At 41.2% G+C, this 19,981-nt stretch overlaps 2 protein-coding genes across 3 annotated transcripts; both read right to left on the minus strand.

Moving 5' to 3' along the window:
- Positions 1-211: 211 nt before the first annotated feature.
- LOC140853373 (galactoside 2-alpha-L-fucosyltransferase-like) lies at positions 212-3,813 on the minus strand. Of its 2 annotated transcripts, XM_073247917.1 has the most exons (3): positions 3,549-3,813; positions 3,131-3,462; positions 212-1,965 (listed from the first exon to the last, which is right to left on the minus strand). In XM_073247917.1, exons 2-3 carry the CDS (start codon positions 3,387-3,389, stop codon positions 488-490), a joined length of 1,737 nt encoding a protein of 578 aa, XP_073104018.1. In that variant the 5' UTR covers positions 3,390-3,462; positions 3,549-3,813; the 3' UTR covers positions 212-487. The 2 variants fall into 2 exon arrangements, with proteins under 2 accessions (XP_073104018.1, XP_073104017.1); XM_073247916.1 differs by lacking the exon at positions 3,549-3,813 and having other exon boundaries at positions 3,131-3,523.
- Positions 3,814-15,227: 11,414 nt separating this feature from the next.
- On the minus strand, positions 15,228-19,498 carry LOC140853298 (galactoside 2-alpha-L-fucosyltransferase-like). The gene is made up of 2 exons (XM_073247756.1): positions 19,151-19,498; positions 15,228-16,814 (listed from the first exon to the last, which is right to left on the minus strand). Exons 1-2 carry the CDS (start codon positions 19,326-19,328, stop codon positions 15,367-15,369), a joined length of 1,626 nt encoding a protein of 541 aa, XP_073103857.1. The 5' UTR covers positions 19,329-19,498; the 3' UTR covers positions 15,228-15,366.
- Positions 19,499-19,981: the final 483 nt, after the last annotated feature.

The raw sequence follows: 19,981 nt of genomic DNA on the forward strand, positions 1-19,981 counted from the left end.
ATGTGGCATCTGTTGTATGCTCAATTTGGGGAGCGACACTCGGGCATTGCATGATATTAGATGATAGGGGCCATTAAACTGATCTCACAAATTGAAGAAGAGGGCATCGATCTTTGAACCCTTGACAAGGGTACAAAGTGGAAGGCCCTCCGATCCCGAAGGCAAGAACATAGATTGGCAAGTTGATCACGCAACTTGATGGAAGAAGTCATCTGCAAACTTACAAAATAATTCTTTTATTATTCAATAAACGGGGCATCTTTTTATCCAAGGGGAAGGAGGGCATAATCTCGTCAATGACCTTTCTTACAACATTCCACGTATGAAATGAAAAGATATTATTCTACATTCCACATAAATTTGATCATAGTCTAAAATCACCAATGGCAGATCAGCACGGAGTGCTCTGCCGATACTTTAGTGCACAGCCTTGGTCTACGGGGATGAATGGTCCCCTGTCCGAATGCAAGAAGTCGATGTGCCCCAGCTACTGCTCGGCCGGATCAACCAGCTTGAGGCCCCCAGAGTCTTCACAATGCCTCAGATACGGGAATAGCGCCCCTTGGTCGACAGATGATCTTGCCCTCGCCTTGCAATCGAGAAATGGAGGAAAATGGAAACAAGGATCCATGGACATGGCTCGACGACAACGAGGGTTTGCCATCTGGTTTGATGTCTTAAACGCGACAATCCATGGCTTGAAACCACCAAGACCTCGAGCCACATACCCGAAAGTAGACCAGGAGCTCGAGACCAACGTATCAGTCAAGCTCAGCAGATAAATCTCCGCCCATGCTTTCATCTCATGCATATCCTTCCCCGTCTGCTCGAATCCTTCATGGCTTGGCTGATAGACACCAATGATCTCCCCAGTTGCAGTTGGGTGCTCCCAATACATGTTCCTTATCCTCTCAAAGTATGCAGAGTCCAAAGAAGTTACAAGCACAACCTTCGACTTTGCATCAGCACTGGAAGCCACAGGTTCCTGGAGACTGATGTTTGGTAGCACCTTTTCCTCCAGAGAGCATGTTAGGATCTGATCTAAGACATGCTGAAATAGAGTGTTCTTCTTGTCAAAGATTCTGATCTGAATGCCCACTGTTTCATCAGCCTTGGCTAGATAGGCCCGATAAGACCTGCCGATCAGACCCCACACCGGGTTGGTAGGGTGGAAAAGATAACGCCCCAGGTGATGGAAAACAGTATCTTTCTTAGGGAACAGCCGACTGAGTTCTTGTTCATATTCTGGGATCAGAAAGAGTGTTGGCACGAAGTATTGGTTGGATCTTAGCAGCAGCCATGGTACCTTTTGAAGGAGCCGCTGATCATCTTCGCAGTAAAAGAGCTTATCGAAGTCACCGTAATCATGGCTTAGATGGAGGTAGACATAGGGTGGCAGCTGCGACCCGTTTGTGGCACCATTGACTTCATGACCAATGACCTTATCTTTCAGCATCTTTCCGTAACTCCGGGGGTCATCTTTGTACATGCTGCTAACGTGGTCGATAGGGAAGTCCGAAGGTAGAAACCATGTGGTATTGGGAAATGGTTCGCAAAAGAGTTGGGAAATGTGGGCACCTCTGTCGATAAGTAGGACCCTGTTGGTAAGTAGAGCATACAGAAATGCCGAAGTAAGAGTCAACATCCTGTTCCCCAAGCCGCTGTATGATAGCACCACCACATAATTGCACTCCAAATTTTCAGCGCTATTACCAGATTTCAGCTGTTCGATGGCTCGACGGTACAATTCGGTGTCTGGACCACATTTTTTCTGGAGAGCTTCTTGTTTCCTCAATCTTTCTAACAGATGAGGAGAAGGTAGGTGGGGCGATTCTTTGCGATACAATACAGACTGGTATCTGCTAAGACAGGATCCTTCATCAAACCCAGGAACCAGCAGACCGCCGAGAAGTATATCTTTAGTGATATTTTTCCGGGGGAAATTGCCCTCTGTGATGTTTGAACCTGATCATTCACAAAATTATGTAGAAATAAGCTAATAACTGAACCTGGAGAGATCGATAAGATGAATATCACAAAATAGTAAATTATATACAATGCCTGTGTCATGGTTAATGGGTTAAAGCATTGGGAGAGGAACTAGAAGATCAAATGACAATCAAGCCTCTACATGCCAATTAGCAGTTCAAATGTGATTGAGGTCCATTTGGATGTCTTGCTTTCAATAATAATGCAGGCTGTTGAGGAAATGTGAAGTAAATCTAAAAGGACGTGACGCCAACGAAATTAAATATTCATGGATGTAATTGTATGTCAGAGTCGTACTAGTGGAGTATCTTCTGGGACTCTGGAAGCAGTTGTGTTAAAATGACATAATACCAACCAATTAATACCGATGATGCAAACATCGTAAACAATCATCGGTTGATGAGTTAACAGTTTCAAGGAGAATTAAAAGATTAATTACGACGTCCAACTAACAAATATATTATATCATCAAAAATTATGATCTGGTCCTAAATAGAGTCCACATGTTTGGTCAAATTACGGGTTTAGCGGACAAGTTTAGATCCAAATTTGCTACCTATATGCAGGCTGGCTGTGGATTGACCATTTTACACTTGAATGCTCATCTCTCAACCCAACACGCCAATCTGAACCAGACTGATCTAATTCTAATGAAATTATATACAACTTATGACAACCAATACAACTTTTAAATACAGAGTGTAAAATAAGATGTGGTAGTTGAGATATGGAATAACACATCACAAATCACAAGGTGGAAAGCCAATCAGATCTGGCATCCTATTGCAAGTTTAACATTCCCCACCAGCAAACATCTTCATGTAGCTTCAGGGGAGGCAAAGCAGAAAAGCTAAAGATCTGAAAATAATACCGCCTGCATATCCAGCTTTTTGCTTTTATTAGTAAATACAGCTCAAACGCGTACGATCTGGAGAGGATCAGATGTATGCAGCCTTACATCTATACGCAGAAAGTTTGTATCCGTGTTTCTAATCGGCAACACCCAAAGTCACAATAGAGCAACCAGGTTCACTCTTCATGAAAGCCGCAAACTCAAAAAAAGATACTGCTGACAGCTTAACAAGAATTTGACCAAAAAAAGAAGGACAATAAGTTTGGAGGAAGATGGAAGACAAGATACCTTGTTTTGCCTTTGCTTCAAAGCCCCCTGTTCCTTCAACTCTTCCAGCTTTACAAAAAAATTCCAATGATGGGCTTCGATTGGAGAGGACGATGATGAACGGCAGGAGCATCAGAATGAAGGTAGCCAGGATGACCGCTGGCCTCTGAAAGACCAAACTGGGCTTCTCCTCCGACTCAGCTCGACACAACGCTTCGCTCTCCGAGTCATGGTTGCTAACTGGAGATGGCTGCTGTTTCCGGATCCGCCTCGAGTCCATTACCAGCTGTCTACTGTTCGGCTGTGGCCAGAGGTCCCCAGAAATATCCAAGCAGAAAAGAGTGGTGTTGGATCTGGAAGAAAGGAAGATGCGGGTCTAATTTGTTAGTCTCTGAACTTGTGAAAGGATGAAATTTAGCAAAAAACGAATACAATGTACCGCGTGATATATAGTGTAAACGTGGCTATTAATTTTCTCTTTCCGTATCCATCTGACTTTATTTATTATTTATGTGTTTATGGGATCTAAAATTTCCAAGAGGAACTGAATACGAGAGGTTGAACTTTCTAGTCCATGATTAGCTGGCAGTTGTTTTATATAGACTCCGTTCCCTCGAATTAACTCGACGCGCCCTTCCATTGACCAGATCTCTGATCGGTTGATATTTACGTTTTGCTCCAACGAATACTCCAATCGAGTTCAGGAAATTGATTGCTTGCATTGGGCTCTACCCACCTCCATGTAGAGGAAGGGGTTAAGTCAAAAACAAAGATGCAAGTTGAAATGAAGCAATAAAATACTTCACTATATATGTAAGCAAAATAGAAAGCTTCACTGGATGAACATTGAGTAATTATGGGTTCGGCTGACCATAATGAAGTCGACCTTCTAACTTAAAATGATAAATCAAATTGCAGCTGAAATGGGGTAGTAAAACAACATTATGATGTTCTTCCTTTTCTTCTCTCCTATCCCTACTTTGTAAGGTTTTCCCTCCCTTGTGTTATCATTTTTTTTTTTTTTTTTGTTTTTTGGTGCACTCCCTTTTGTTATCATTTGTAATATACTTTTGCTGAAATGTCGGTGGCATTCTCACTACACTTGTCAGAAAAACGTGGTACGAGATAAGATAGAACAGACTGTCTAATATCTGCTGCTTCTGCTTCTAAACTAAATCCATTGCAACGGTAACTACGACACATGATATAATTTGATCTAATTTTGAGTGTTTAGAATACTTCCTCTTGATTCCATCCCTGTTTCATTAACAAAATATAGACTTGTATGTTTGATAAATAGTTTACAGCAATTGTTATGAATTTATGTAAATTAATCAATTTGCCTTTTTGTAGATGGAATATGGAGGAAGTAAGGTACTTTCCCCACTCAAATTAATTAATTTAAAAAATCTGTGCAGAAGGAAAGGAAATCTGAAGAGATACATGGAAAGAGAAAGAAATTAAGGTGAAGCTAAAGGGGATGCGCAAGTCCATATTTGATGGCATCCTTCAATCATTTTCTCCAGCACCCCCAGGTGTTCCCATAGATGAAAAGAGCAAAGGATTTTTTGTAGAATTGAAAAAAAATAAATGCTTGTGGCTGAAAAGAATTCCTTTGTTCCTTTCAATTCAAATATGTCAAAACATAGACATCAATAATTGGTCCCATGTTCTTCTTAAAAGGTTAGTTAAATATGCCATTTTCTCTGAGATGTCCACAAAGATAACTTCTCATTTTGTTAACCTTTCAGTTTGATCCTTTCTTGGTAATTGTAAATAAGAAGAAATTATTCACCTAAAAAAAGGTTGTTTTATCCATGTCCTTGTCAAGCACTATCAGACCATCCTTATACTTCACGTTGTTACGTAAAAAGATAGCTTGTTGTCTTTTTTCTTATCGTATATATGAACCTAGCAATTGGACAAGCTTTAACCTTATAATAGATATTGCAGAGTAATTTGGTAAAACAATCTTGTATACTCCATGTACAACTTTAGGGAGGCAAAATGCTAAGGAAGCTTATGTTCCCCTCGATTACTTTTAAGTGTTGCACCAGGATCCGATACCACATAGTACAGTAAAAAAAAAAATAATAAAATAAGAAACACAATACAAATACGTGGATTGGCCTCAAGCCTACCTCCATGGAGCATGCAAAAGTCACTATGAGAAAATAAAATAAAATCAATACAAGAAAAACTCACCACTCATCCTTTGTATAAAAATTTTTCAAGAAAAATCTTTAAAATCCTCATAAAAGCTCTCTGAAATCTCTGTTGAAGCTTTTTACACCTTCAGGACGTCGTCAGCTTCCCAATGCAACTGACAGCTTGTCAATCGGAGTTATATAAACTCCAGAAACTCCAAAACACTGTTACACTAGGAAATAGAGTCACAATCAAGTCTAAAATCATCCGTGGCCATCCGATCGTGATCGGCTCGCACCAGAGTCGTCCAATCGTGCACATCAGGGTCACTGATCACCTGATCAAGTCTGAAATCATCTTCAGCTATTCGATCACGATCGACTGCGATCTGGGCCGTCAGATAGCACAAAAACACCCTAAACCGTGTGTGGACTGCATGTTCGGTCCACGCCGGTCCCATGAACTGCCCAACGCCCCACGGTCCACGATGGACCGCACAGGGGCGTTGGGTCGCCAGTGCATGCTGGGCCGGTCCATGCGCACGCTCGCACTGGGCCCGCCCATGCACTGGGCCATGCGCGCCTATGGTGCATGCGTCTCCGTCGAGCCCGACCGCACCACCATCGGCCGTCGCCAACCGCCGTCACCTTATGCATCGTGCCGTCGCTCCGAACCTTCTTTCACGCGTATCTTCTCCATTTGAGCTGTTTTTGGGCTCGTTGGACTTCGTTCATCATCTTGAACCTCACTGTGGGCTCAGTATGGACCGAATCTTGAGACGTATTTTCTAACAATCTCTATCTCGACTCGATATTTGGCCTCCATCTATCTTTGAGAACCTGTGATCTGTCTCACCTCCACATCCTAGGGCATGTCTACTATCTTATGGATAGGCAAACGTGGGAGTCGAGCCAGGTCGCTCGATCCCACCTCCGTCATGGGCTGTGTCCTCTCTGACCAAAGATCTGCTCGAGAAAGTCTCCTACAGCAATAGAAATCTCATCCTGCGATATTGTCTCTCGTCCTCTCGAGTCTTCGATCTCATGCTCGATCCATCTCCACCTAGAGCTCCACCTCGTTCTGGGCTTCTCCTGGCTCCTGAAACTCCACCTCGCACTAGACTCCCCACCAAGTAGTAATATCCTCTCATCCTCTTCTTTTCCTCCAGAACAATCCTATCACTGTGCAATACTTTCAGGATTTCTTCACCAGCTACCATCCTGTAGCCTCTCGAATTCAGTCTGCTCGGTGAGATAAGATTCTACCTGAAATCGAGTATATATCGGATCTCTCCCAATCTCCTCACTACATCATCATGTGTCCTCCAGCTGATCATCTCGATGCCTTTGATCATATAGCTCGATCCATCCGGTAGATAAACAATGCCCTCACTACTCTCTAGGGAGTCAAACTGCTCCTCTCTGCAACATACATGATAAGTGCATGTAGAATCTAAAATTCACTACGGAAAGAAGTAGATACCTCGTCAGATATCTCCAGAGCATCATCCTCTAAGTCGCTACTGGCCGTCGCTGCAGTAGCCCTCGTCCGATCTCTGAGTTGAGAGCAATCTCTGGCTAGATGTCCCAACTCGTCACCTCGATAACATCTAATCTTACTCAAGTCCCTCGTCCTGGACTTCGACTGCCCTCACCGCGATCTCCTATCATCCTGTCTGCCGCCTCCAGCTCCTCTAGAAACCATCAAAGCTGAGCTATCGCTGAGCTCGAAGCTGGATTCTCCCTCCTAAGAATCTTATTCTGGAGAATCGCCACGGTGACCTCGTCCATCTTGATGGTGCTCTTTCCTACTAGAAGAGCAGTCATCAAGGATTCATATAAAAGAGGATGAGATGCTAGCAAGACCAGCGTCCTGGTCTTCTCCTCAATTTTCTCGCCAACGCTGAGAAGGTCAATGAGGATCTTCTAAAAGTGGTTGAGATGCTCTTGCATGCTCTGTCCCTCAGTCATCCGTAGCTGGTAAAACTGTCTCCAAAGAAAAAGAGTTTGGTGAGAGACTTCACCATGTACAACTCTTCGAGCTTCGACCATAGCATCGTCGGAGAAGTCTCGACAAGTACATAGATCACTACCTCATCTGCTAGATACAAGTGGATCGTACTCACCGCCTACATCTGGAGCCGCCTCCAATTCTACACCTTTATAGTAGACGGCTTCTCATCGCACAAGAGAGCATCAATCAATCCTTGCTGGATGAGCATGTCTTTCACTCTTACCTGCCACAAAGAGAAATTGCTCTTTCCATCAAATCTGTTGATTTCTATCTTGATTATTCTTGTCTTCTCCATCTTCTATCTCGATCACCACCACTGCAACTATACTCTGGCACCACCTTGCTCTAATACCAATTATTGCGGCAGGATCCGGTACCACATGGTACAGCAGGAAGAAAGAAAAAATAAAACAAAAATATGATACAAATACGTGGATCGGCCTCTAGCCTACCTCCACAGGGCGTGCAAGCTTCACTATGAGAGAATAAAATAAAATCAATACAAGAAAACTCACCACTCATCCTTTGTACAAGAATCTCTCAAGAAAAAATCTCAAAATTCTCACAAAAGCTCTCTGAAATTTTTATTAAAGTTTTTCTACACCTCCAGGACGTCACCAGCTTCCCAACATAACTGACGGCTTGTCAATTGGAGTTATAAAGACTCCAAAAACTCCAAAATACTGTTATACTAGGAAATAAAGTCCCTATCAAGCCTAGAATCATACATGGCCATCCGATCGTGACCGGCTCACATCAGAGCCATCCGATTGCGCACATCAGGACCACTGATCATCTGATAAAGCTCAAATTATCTTCAGCAATCTGATTGTGATTAGCTACAATTTAAGCTGTCGGATCGTGTAAAAAATATCCTAAACCATGTGTGGACCGCGTGTTTGGTCCACGTTAGTCCCATAGACAGCCCAGCGCCCCACGGTCCACGATGGACCACGCAGGGGCACTGGGTCGCCCATGCGTACTGGGCCGGCCCACATGTGCACTGCACTAGGCCTGCCCGTGCGCTGCGCCATGCGCGCCTGCATCTCTCCGGGCCCGATCGCACCACCTCCGGCCACCGTTGGCTACCCCGTTGACCATGCCGTCGCTCCGAATTTTTTTTTTTTGCGCATATCTTTTCCATTTAGAATCCATTTGGACTGTTTTTGGTCGTTGGACTCGTTCTCGTCCTGGATCTGCTGTAGGCTCACTATAGATCGAATCTTGAGACGTATTTCTTAACATTAAGGGATTATTGTTAATCTGTAATTGGACCTACATGTACGCTGAGTTGCATTGACAGCCCGAATTCATTGTTTTGTGGCCAGTCTCAATCATGAGCTCCAAGTTTACCACGAACTGCCAAGACATAGGGCTGGTTTTGTTGCAACTTGTTCCGGGACCAAAGTTTTATGTAAAGATCCATGATGGTAATTGAACTTACAAAATAACTTTTTAGACATGAACAGCTATGATAGATTGGTTGTCACACATCTCTTTTTGCAAAAAATTTTTCAATGATTGCATGGTGGTGAGTACTAAATTTCCTACATGTCACATATTAGTCTGTACACACACACACACACAATATATACATATAATATATATATATATATATATATATATTGTATTAAATCTTATATATTATATTTATTTATAATATATAGTGGTTGAATCATAATGAAGTTTATTTAAAATCATGTTTTAGAAACGGGAAAAAAAAAATTATATTGAAATATCTCAAGCTTTTGTAAGTAAGTTCTTTCGCTAATACTTCATAAAATCCGTCAGTGGTTGCTATTCAGATTACTTTTACTGGTTCATTGGGGTATTTGTTTTATGATGATCAGTCGATGGTTCGAACGACTTTTGTGAATTTTAGCAAAAAAAGTGGTGGGTATCATGAGGAATGTGGAACCCATGTTCAGGAAGGGTGACACATGGAGTTATATACGAGATACCATTTTTTTAACATTCACGAACCCTTGAATAAATAAAATAAAGAGTAGATAATGTAAAATCATTTTATTACCCTCAAAAGAGAGAGAGAGAGAGAGAGAGAATATGTAGCTATGAGAATGTGGGATAAACTTTTCTATATGCAGGAAATAATTCCTTATAGTACTGCCTTTCAACTTAGTTTGAATAGTTCCCAACTCTTGTTCTTGACCATTTCATGATCCTGTTGTTGAATTTTTTTGCAAAGTATTCTTGATTTTCAAATGCGAAGTTACTCAACTTGCCACATGAACAGAGTGCAATTTGGAAACACCATGTATACATCACCTTGGGGGGGGACCCTGCCGACAATCGAGTTCCCAATCCCGGTTAACAGTGAAGAACTCCAACCTGAATGTATTTTCTTGACTGTCAAATGCGGAGTTATCTAACCTACCATATGAACCCATTGCAATTTGGAAACACCATGTATAGATCACATGGAAGAGGGAGGACCCTGCCGACAATTGAGTACACAATCTGAGTCAACAGTGATGAACTCCGATCCGATCGATGGCTGAAGTGAACACACGCATACATGCATACATATATACATGTTTATCATGTATGCATGTGCGGTGGGTGATCCAGTGGTGGATTCACACGAAAAAGGATTAATCTTTCTTTCGTGCAAAAGACACACACCCCTGATCCCCGGTGTCTATGCCCATCCTGCATTAATGCAATCGTTATGCAAGGAGACTTGGGAGCTGTCCGGTTTTTTGAGCTCGAGCAAAATCCATGGCTTTAATCCAGCAAGACACTGTGCCACAATGCATGTAGACCATGCGCTGGGGACCAACACATCAGTCGAGCTCAAGAGACACACCTCGTGCATCTGCTTCTCTGTCTGCTGTATTATATGCTTCATGGCTTGGCTGATAACACCAACGATCCCACATGTGGTGCTTGGGTGCTCCCAATTCATCTCTCGAACTTTAATTCCAGTCACCAGAGTCCAGAGGTATGATCAGGAGTCATGGAGACTTGCATCAGGCACCAACGTTTTCTGTTAGACGAAATGCAAGGATTCTGGTCTAGCACATGAGATACGTGTCTTTAGCCCTACACCAATTTTGCACCAGATAGATTTTGGATGTTTGTATAGGGCTAAGGAACTTAATAGCTAGGTTTTGCACATCCCAAGCGCTGCAGCTCCCTTACCAATCTGAGTAATTAAAGTTGCTACAATAATTAATTGTACTATACTTCTAGAATTTTGCTATACCCAAGTCTATCTACATCTCGTTGATAAATGTGTACTACAGTTCTTAGAAATCCATATTCAAGTACTCCTAGACCAACAGAGATTTAATTTAGCTTAGCGTTAGTTGATAGCTTCAGATCGAAATCCTTAATTATGTCTAGAATTTAGTTTATTGTTCGTCCATTAACCTCACATGCCTGGACAATGTAGACGTCATGACCAATATTGGTCATTATGTGCCCACAGTTACCTGAGCCGCATATGTATTATGCGGCAATAACTCAAAATGGACAACCCAAGGCACCCTTCTTAACTTCCTACAAATCAAGGTTCACTGTTGTCTAGAGAAACTTGTCGAAGCACCCATAAGCCTATGTCTTGATTAGTGGTTCGTTTCTCAAATCCAAATAAAACACGATCAATTAAGCATTATGTAAAGCTTTTAGACCCATGTAGATTGGTACCCTTTTCGTATGTAAGAAGAAAAGGAGAAGGTATGTGGGGTGATATAATAAAGATTGGTACCAGCTGGGATAGGATCCTTCATCGAATCCAACACCTTGCAACCCATTGAGAAGTTTGTCCCCTTTGTCATTAGAGGATGACGCGAATGGAACAAATTCTTGGCAATAAAACAATTGTCATGAGAGGATGGGCCAATTCTTCGCAATAAAACAATCATAATCGTGCAAGTTTTGTCCGGGCGGGAGAAAAGGTCCCATGGATCGTAACGTGTTTCCCATCCTAACTTATGCAGGCTGGTTGATTGGACCTGATAGCATAAAAATAATAAAATAAAATAAAACCATCATGGCTAATACATATAAATTAATATATAAACATTAGATTATTAACTGATACATATATATTAATATATATTATAAATAAAAATAATTTTATTAAAAATATATATAAATTTGAATAGATTCGCAAATTTTCGAGCTAAGTATTCTATTAAAACTTAACTCAAACTTGATAATAGCCAATAAATTTAATAAGTTAGGATGCTTTTACCCTCGTATTATTAAGTTTGAGAGAGGCAAGGTGAATAGGTTTAAGTAAGATATGGGATATGATATTCGGTCTTGCTTGTCTTTTTTCCCTTTTACCTACTCAAAATTATACTGGAAAGGGCTTCAAAGGTCGAAGCGAACTTGAAGAGATTCGAATAAGAGAGAGATGACAAGAAGATGCTGAAACTAGCAGGAGTCCAAATTAACCAGCATGAAGACTTAAAGAACAGCTCTAAGAATACGAAAGATGTTGAAACTTATGGCTATTGTACCAAGAATCATGATAGATCTTATCTTTAGAAACTTGGGGTGTGCTATTAGTGCTGCAAGATGGGACATCTGGTACAAAATTGTCCTAAAAAGAAGAAAGATATTGATACAAGTGATAGAGTAGTGATAGGTACAATCCCAATAAATTCAGTAGATGTTCATATATCTTTGAATTGCTTATCTGAAAAATAAAATGACCCAATATATTGCCACTCCTCTTATTTAAGAAAAACTTACTAAAACCATAAACCAAGTAGAGGTCGAGATAATAACCAAGTAGGAGAAATTATGTGTTTTGTAGCTTTAAATATTTAAATACTAGATTTAGGTGTTCTGTACTTACATCTCTTTGTTTAATAAAAAAAGTTGGGCCATCTTTATTATTATATAAATTTTATATATTTCTTTTGTTATGGGCTACATGCAATTTTGGGCGATACCCAATGGTAGCATGGTCATGTCATATTTTAGATTTAGGGCATGAAAAATTGTACGGGCATATATTGGTATTTGAACTTGTAAAGGGACCTCAGATTGAATGAAGATCGGGAGGACCAAGTGATGATCAAAGCTGTCACATAACTGGGAAATGTTCAGAGCCTGTTTGGATACATGGTCACTTGCCTACCAGACTTCACTCAAATGAGGAGCAATTAGAAGCCACAAGGGAAAAATTAATGGTTTGTAAGATGTCAACGGGTGCTACTTCTACAATCCCCAAAGTTCCCCATCACTAAGAGGAGATGACTATGGTACTCCTTCATATTATTTTATAAGAAGTTAGGAGATAACCTATCCAATGGGGTAGGGTATTTAGGATATTTTGATGTTAATACGGTACCAACGGGTTACTTACATATTACCACCCTTCTTATTTTTTTTTTTCAAAAAGAAAGAGTATTTTATCATTTCTGTTCTAACTGATGGAACTAAGTGCAATGGAAATTGGCTTAACCTTTTCTATTCCCAACCCCCTTTATTTTTTTTTTTTTGGTGAAACTCTTTTTGTCCCCCGGCTCCATTTGTTGGACAAGGGTTGTATCTTTTGTGCAAAAGAAGGATTCACCTTCCTTCACTCAACCATTGTACGGCTCTCAAAGCACTTCCAACTCCATTCATCTGAAAGCGACCCGTGGAAGATCCAATGGTGGATTTGTGCGAAGGGAAGAATAGAAGGTCGGCTATCATGTGGCAGAGGCGGTCACGGCTCTTCCACGTCAATTCCCGCCGATGTCTCGGATGGCATGTGCGTTAGTGGCACCAAAGTCATTGTCTCTACCACCAGACCTCAGCCGTTTAGAGAGGCCACCTCCATCCTCCACTTGTATTAATCCGTCTCCGCCTCCTAGTCCCAACTCATATCCTCCCCCATCCTTGCCCTCACCCAGTCTTGCTACCACCGCGTCATCTCCGGCCTGCTCTCCTTCGCCTCCTTCGACCAGGTCACCCATGCCCTTATCGCTCCATCATCTATGAAGGAGTGTCTAGCTAAGGGAGTTAGCAAGACCCATGGCACTTGCATTCTTATCGAGGCTAGCCAGCAAAGAAGGATGGCAGGGCAGATTTTTCCCCTGAGGAGACGGTACTGGCGAAAAGGATGGCAATATCACCTCTATATATGTCCATTGATGGTAATAGATTGGTGGAGCCCATCTGGACGAGGAGGGGGTCATCAGTGAGCATGAGGGTGATGGCAGGACCAAGAGGGAGCACACCTTTTGTTCAACTTAATTAAAAACCAACAATAAAATCTCTTATGAAACGTTCCTAACATTCAACATATTTATTGTTCTGGTGACTCACATAACCAGCCAAAGTTGATGGATGAATAAAACCTATCCATGTTAAAATGAAAGGACCAGGATACGTAGATCTAAAATGATATAGAAAAAACCCTATGATATGACATAACAGGATGACGGATTCAAATGTCAAATGCTTCGAGAGCAAGTTTCAGCTTAGAAAGTTCATCAGATTTTGAAGATATGGCCGGACAATGCACGCCAAGTAAAATAGCCAACTGGCATTTCAATATACATCTCTAAAAAATCGATATATAATCTTCGGAACATGATATTCATAAGTACAAAATACATGACTATATGATATATACCCGTCGACTTTCTAATATATATTATAAATTTTTTTTATTCTAAAAAATAGAGGAGATTTAGAGATGAGAGGAGTCAAGAAGAAGAAGGCCTTATAAACGGAAGAAATAGCTTGACGAGGAAGAGAATGGATGGAGAGAGGCTTGATGAGGAAGAGGAAAGATGTGGGTGGATGGGCTTGGTTCACTTGTGTAATTTTCTTTTTCGTTTCTATTTTTTAAGTCATGGAATTGTTGGATTGCTAGCATATTAGGGGTCCCATCTCGATCTATCATTTGGGTTTTCTCCGTGAGTAGAAACATGGCAAAATAAGAAGTCCGTCCCATGCGCGCATCATCTTTGCTCCACTTACAACTTCTGTTTAGACTGAATTGCTGGTGATTGACAGTTTTCTTGATCAAAAAAATGCTCTGGTTGGGGTGATTTGGATGTTTCAATGGGCTCTTGCTCCCGTCTAAGCCTCCTGAGATCTTTTAGCCATTTATCTATTTTATTTATCTGCTGCTATTTCACCAACTTTCATTCTTGTAAATTTTTTTGCTTCTCTTGTACAGATTTTATGGTCAATAAAGTTTGGTGGTGGCCATTGTGCTAATGTACAATAGTCTCTTTTTTTTTTTTATGTCAAAAAAAAGAAAAAAAAAATGCTCTGTTTGGCATTTATCCTGGGATAAACGTGGGATAAGGCATGGGTAAGTCCAGCCATCCCCTTCCACCTTTGCAGTATCCAAAGTTCAGAGAGCTATCTGTTCATCGGATTCCCTTCAATCCTTCTTTGTTCTAATAAAATATGAGATATAAGGATTACCTACCTGAGACCTCTCTCTTCTTCTGACTGTTTCTGAAAGGCGGGATCTGGGTACAATAAGGCATTGTAAGAGATGCAAGCCAGCATTTCACCATTAGGAGGTGGTTCCATTTCCAAAGCAATTTTATCACGATTGTCTGAGTTTGCTGCCATAGGTATTTCATGTTTGGGACAAAATTCTAATGCAAGGAGATTGCAAAACTACATAGGAATAGTCTATCCTCAAAAACCATGGGAACGGTGCAGTGAGAACACATATATTATGTCTGAAGTCATAATAGTAATTCGATTTGAACACTTAGTTCCAAGTGATCCAAGCCAGCAATCCACTATTTGGAAAACTCTTTTGTGACTGCCCAAGTTTGATGCCAAGTAGGTGTTCCATGCTGCGGACATTCACCCTTTAACCCACATTGGTTAAGATCCAAGGTTAGTGCTAAATCTTCTGATGGGATTTCATGCCCAACAGTTTGTTTAAAAAAAAAAAAAAAAGGCATAAAGAAAGAAAAGCAAAAGCTTGAGCAGTCTTTAGTTAGAGGCAAATATTGTTGGAAGTGGAGCCTGGTAGATTATGTTCTTTCACATCAGTAAACATATATGAAAGTTCCTTTTTCATTATCGTGGCATTGTAATAATCTCTGCAGACAATATACAAAAGAATGCAAATATGCTAAAGACGGCCATCCGTCCTAATCAAACAGCTTAAGGCCTCTGCTCACATCTTCGCAATGCCTTACATGTGGGCCTAGTGCCCCCTTGTCAACTTGCTTCCCTGCTTTACAATCATAAGTAGGAGGAGAATGAAAGCAAGGCTCCATTGACATGGCTCGACGACATGGAGGGTTTGGTGCATTCCTGTTCTCGGGAAGTGCCAAAATATATGGCTTCAAGCCACCAAGACCTTGAGCCATGTACCCGAATGTAGACCAGGAACTTGTTATCAAGACATCACTAAAGCTCAAGAGGTACACCTCTGCCCATGCTTTCTGGTTGTGTGTTTGCTTCTCTGTGTGCTGTGTCTCTTCATGGCTTGGTTGGAAGACGCTGATGATCTCTCCAGCAGCAGCTGCATGCTCGAAGTACATATCCCGGATCTTCTCAGAGTATCCAGAGTACAAGGAAGCCACAAGAACAGATTTTGACCTCACTGCCTTGGTAGTTGATGATGATGATCCTTTAAGACTAATCTCGGGTAACAAATTTTCAATTCGAGAACAGTTGAGGATCTGATCTAACAAATTCTCTGAAGAAATGGGTGCAAACTGGAAAATTCTTATCTGAATGCCCATCTTCTCTTCAGCCTTGCCTAGATAAGCTTCATAATACCTAGTTATCATTCCCCACACTGTGTTGGTGGGGTGGAAAAGATACCTTCCCAGATGATGGAAAACTGTCTCCCTTGAAGGAAAGAGCCGGCGCAGTTCTTCTTCATACTCTGGGACCAGAAATAGAGCTGGAATGAAGTAGTTGTCAGATTTCAGCACCAGCCAAGGGAACTTTTTGAGAAATAACTGATCATCTTCACAAAAGAAGAGCTTATCTAGTTCACTGTAGTCATGGTTCAAATGTAGATACACGTATGCAGGTAGTGAACCATTCGAATTCTTATTGATCACCTTGTTTCTCAGCATGTTTGCATAACTTTGAGGAGTACGGATGTGGAAGCTGCTTAATTGATCGATGATGGGGAAATCCGACGGCAGAACCCATGAGGTCTCAGGAAACGGCTCGCAGAAAAGGTCATCCAAGTCCTTGGGTACATGGATCAGTAAAATCCTGTTGTTGAGAAGAGCATAGAGGAATGCTGAAGCAATGGTTAGCATTCTGTTCCCCAGGCCATTGTATGGCGTCCACACAATATAGTTGCACTCCATAGGCCCCGTGCTGTGATTAGACTTGAACTGCTCTATGGCTTTCTTGTATGGATCGGTGCCTGGGCCACATTTTTTATGTTGGGCTTCATACTTTCTTAGCCTTGCCTGGAGATAACGGGAGGGTAGATGGGGTGAAGCTTTTCGGTACAGAGCGGACTGGTATCGGCTTAAACAGGACCCTTCGTCGAAACCAGGAGCCAGTAATCCACCAAGAAGTTTATCCTCTGGTGCAGGAGAGGAGATAAAGGATTCATCTTCTGAACCTATATAATTTGGAGCAGACATCCAAATTAGTTTAACAAGACTGGCTGCATCACAAGATTTGTCAATGAAATGGGGACAAACATAAGAATTAAATATAGTTATGTCCTCTTTAACGGTTGCCAAGGATTGGGGTTGTATCTTTGGTGCGAAAGAAGGATTCACCTTTCTTGGTGTAAATCTACCATCGGATCGTCCACTCGTTACTTTGAGATTTGTGTAGTGGACGTGGATTCGCGTGAAAGATAACAGCCCCTTTCTAAGTGCCAGTGTAGTTTCATGACCCGCATCGAGCCTCCTGATTTGGACTTTTCAAATTTATTATTTAAATATGAATTGGCAAAAAAAGGGAAAAAAAAGCCATGACACTTTTGGGTGACGGTTTGGACTGCAGCGCGAAGAACCAAAAAAAGAGAGAGAGAGAAAGGGGCTTCAACCAAAAGACAGGTTATTCCTATGAACTGAAAACTATGACGGAAGATAGCAACTTGTAAGATATTCTGAAGCGCCATTTTGGCGTGTAGAAAGATATGCAAGTCCAATACTCTTCTTCAGGACGAAAAAGTTAGGCCGTCCATCACTATAGGAGAAAAAGACGGGGTAGGAAGAAGACCAGAAGAAGATATATAGAAGGACATAAGGAAAATTATGGAAGTGGAAACCCGCTTCCATCCTTTTTCCATGCGCTCGCACCCTCCTTCCATCTTTTTCCTGATGCTTCTTCATCTTCTTCTGGTCTTCTGCCTAACCCCTGTCATTCCAAAGAGAGGAGCAACAGATTCTACCGAGGTCAAGACCTTGCTTTTAAGACTTCGATTGGAAACTTCCGGTGGGATGGAACGGACCAGAGCAGGGCGTGCAGTGGGTTCGGTACGCATCTTTCGCAATATCAACCGTTCGATCATGCAATATCCCGAATAAGATCTGTGCAGACAGATGATATATATATATATTGGAGTACTTTGAAAAAGTTGTGCAAAATACAATGCGTACAAATTTCAATCCAATGGTCGAGAGTGCGAAAACGATCAACCATTCCCAAACCCACATAAGAGGGAGGAAGGAAGAGAGCAGGGAGCGGTCTGTTGCCAGAGAGATTAGAAAAAACAAAGAAAATCTCTTGAGGTCCTTTTCTGATCCCCTTGGGATCAAAAGACTGGGGGCTACGAACCACGTTGTCTGAGTCTTTTGCCCTCCTACTCCGGTTCTCCCCAAACGCTCCTCCCATGGGGAATTATACTTAGAGGAGATTAGTTATCGTGCAAGATTCTTAAATCACTTGATTAAATAGGAAGAAAAAATTTTAAAGGTAAACAAAAGTTTCTTGACTTTAAAAAATAATATAAGCAGCAAATAAAAAAAAAAATGGGGGGATTTGTTTAGGTCCATAAAAGGATAAGCAGCAAAGTGGTAAATTCCTCATATAGATCAATGGAAGACTTCGAGGTTCATCCTCATTGCATGGATCAATTGGGTCTCAAACGACAAACAATTTTTCTAGAATCATAAGCCGACCACGAATATCAAAATATGCCATGCTTCACTAGCTACCCTAATATATATAGGGTATAAATGAGTAGGGTCGGATTGGATCATGAGTAATTCTGATTTGACCCGATTTCTCGATAGGACCTTAATTTTAGACCAAAACTCAACCCAATAAAAGCTCGAGTTGGGTCAGATCCATGTATAACTCGATCCTAACTCGAAAAATCTAAGTTGAAGTAAAATATAGCCAATTATATTTTAATTACTACACAGCCAACTTCTATTAACCATATAAAGTAGACAATAAATAATATTATTCTCAAAATAAATTAAAATATAAAAATAATTTTAGATATTTTTTTATATTAAAGACATTGCTCATATAAATCTTAAATCATAATTTAGAGGCTTAAATAGATTCGGATCCAACAGTATACCGATATTGGGTTGGGTGACGGAGTAGAAGATTCAAAATTAATTCAGAAATCAAACTAATCAAGTCGGATCAGATCGGATCATGTCAAAATTTAATAAACTTAGACACGATCTAGAAAATCAAATGACTCTAATTTTAAAATTTGACCCGATCCCATGGTCCTTCAAAATGGATCGGATCGAGTTTAAGTAGTAAGTTGTGTTGGATCGGGTTATGGCTCAGCCCGACCCATTTGCAGCTTTACTAATCCAATTAGTTTGTTTCCGCTATATATACAGCACACTTAAACTACACCTCATAAATAAATTTGAAAAACAGCAGTATTCAGCACTGTTAGGATCATAGCTTCCTATGAATTTGAAATCAGCCTGTCAAGCTTCCAAATCAGGAAGCGGTAATGCTAACTGGGTTTACCTTTCAGTGACACAACTGTAACTCCACGAAGCCAATCCAGCGACCAGCTATGATAAGCTCCCAAGGTAAGCACCAAGATCGGCAGAGTCGTCATGCAGGCGATGAGGACCACCCCAGGGCTGAAGCTTCGGCTGCCTTCCCTCTTCTCCATTCCAGCTGCTTTAGAACCGCCTCCCATCTCAGGTGCCAGGGAGCTCCTAATCCGCTTCAAATCAATCCCGATTTTCTCCTCAGCTAACCAAGTGCCTTGAAAGAACCCAAAGGATGCTAACCAGGCCAAAATATTTGATACATATATGAAAAACTTCAGGAAGGTGACTTGCAAAGTAAAAGCAAGCTTTTGTAGTCAAAGACCTTCCAACGGTGGAGTGCTCTTTAGGTCCCTGAAGAGAGATACTTAAGGACGTCTCCTTTATTGGTCCCTAAGTTTTGTTTAGTAGACCTCAAAAATATAATATTTAAGCACCTGGCTTATGGTTTCTGATTGCATCCGAAGGTATACAACTGGCTAGGACTTTGCAAGGTCAGAGTCTTCTACCAAATCTATTCGTTGCACATCCACTTCGAGATGTGTGCGACTCCACCACATGCCAGATGTTTGACGTGGGCTGCATGTGGTAACATGTGCGCTTGCACATTGTTTTTATTAAATCACCCCCAACCTTCGGCCGGTGAACAATCACTACTGTTATCTTAAAGTTTCAAATCGGTCAACATTGTACACAGGAAGACACATAAATAGCGCTTGAGGTGCCAAAGAATCACATGCCGGTCTCTTTACACTCACGAGAGACAGAGTTGAATCTACGAAAAGGAGAGCAAGCTTTTACT

This window comes from Elaeis guineensis, chromosome 13 (genome assembly GCF_000442705.2).
Source record: "Elaeis guineensis isolate ETL-2024a chromosome 13, EG11, whole genome shotgun sequence".
Taxonomy (NCBI): Eukaryota; Viridiplantae; Streptophyta; class Magnoliopsida; order Arecales; family Arecaceae; genus Elaeis; species Elaeis guineensis.

Excerpts from the sequence above, each read along its gene's own strand:
- LOC140853298 (XM_073247756.1), bottom strand. The coding sequence starts at position 19,328 with ATGGGAGGCGGTTCTAAAGCAGCTGGAATGGAGAAGAGGGAAGGCAGC. Across the intron at positions 16,815-19,150 it reads TACAGTTGTGTCACTGAAAG|GTTCAGAAGATGAATCCTTT; the intron begins GTAAACCCAGTT and ends CAAATTATATAG.
- LOC140853373 (XM_073247917.1), bottom strand. The coding sequence starts at position 3,389 with ATGGACTCGAGGCGGATCCGGAAACAGCAGCCATCTCCAGTTAGCAAC. Across the intron at positions 1,966-3,130 it reads TGAAGCAAAGGCAAAACAAG|GTTCAAACATCACAGAGGGC; the intron begins GTATCTTGTCTT and ends GTGAATGATCAG.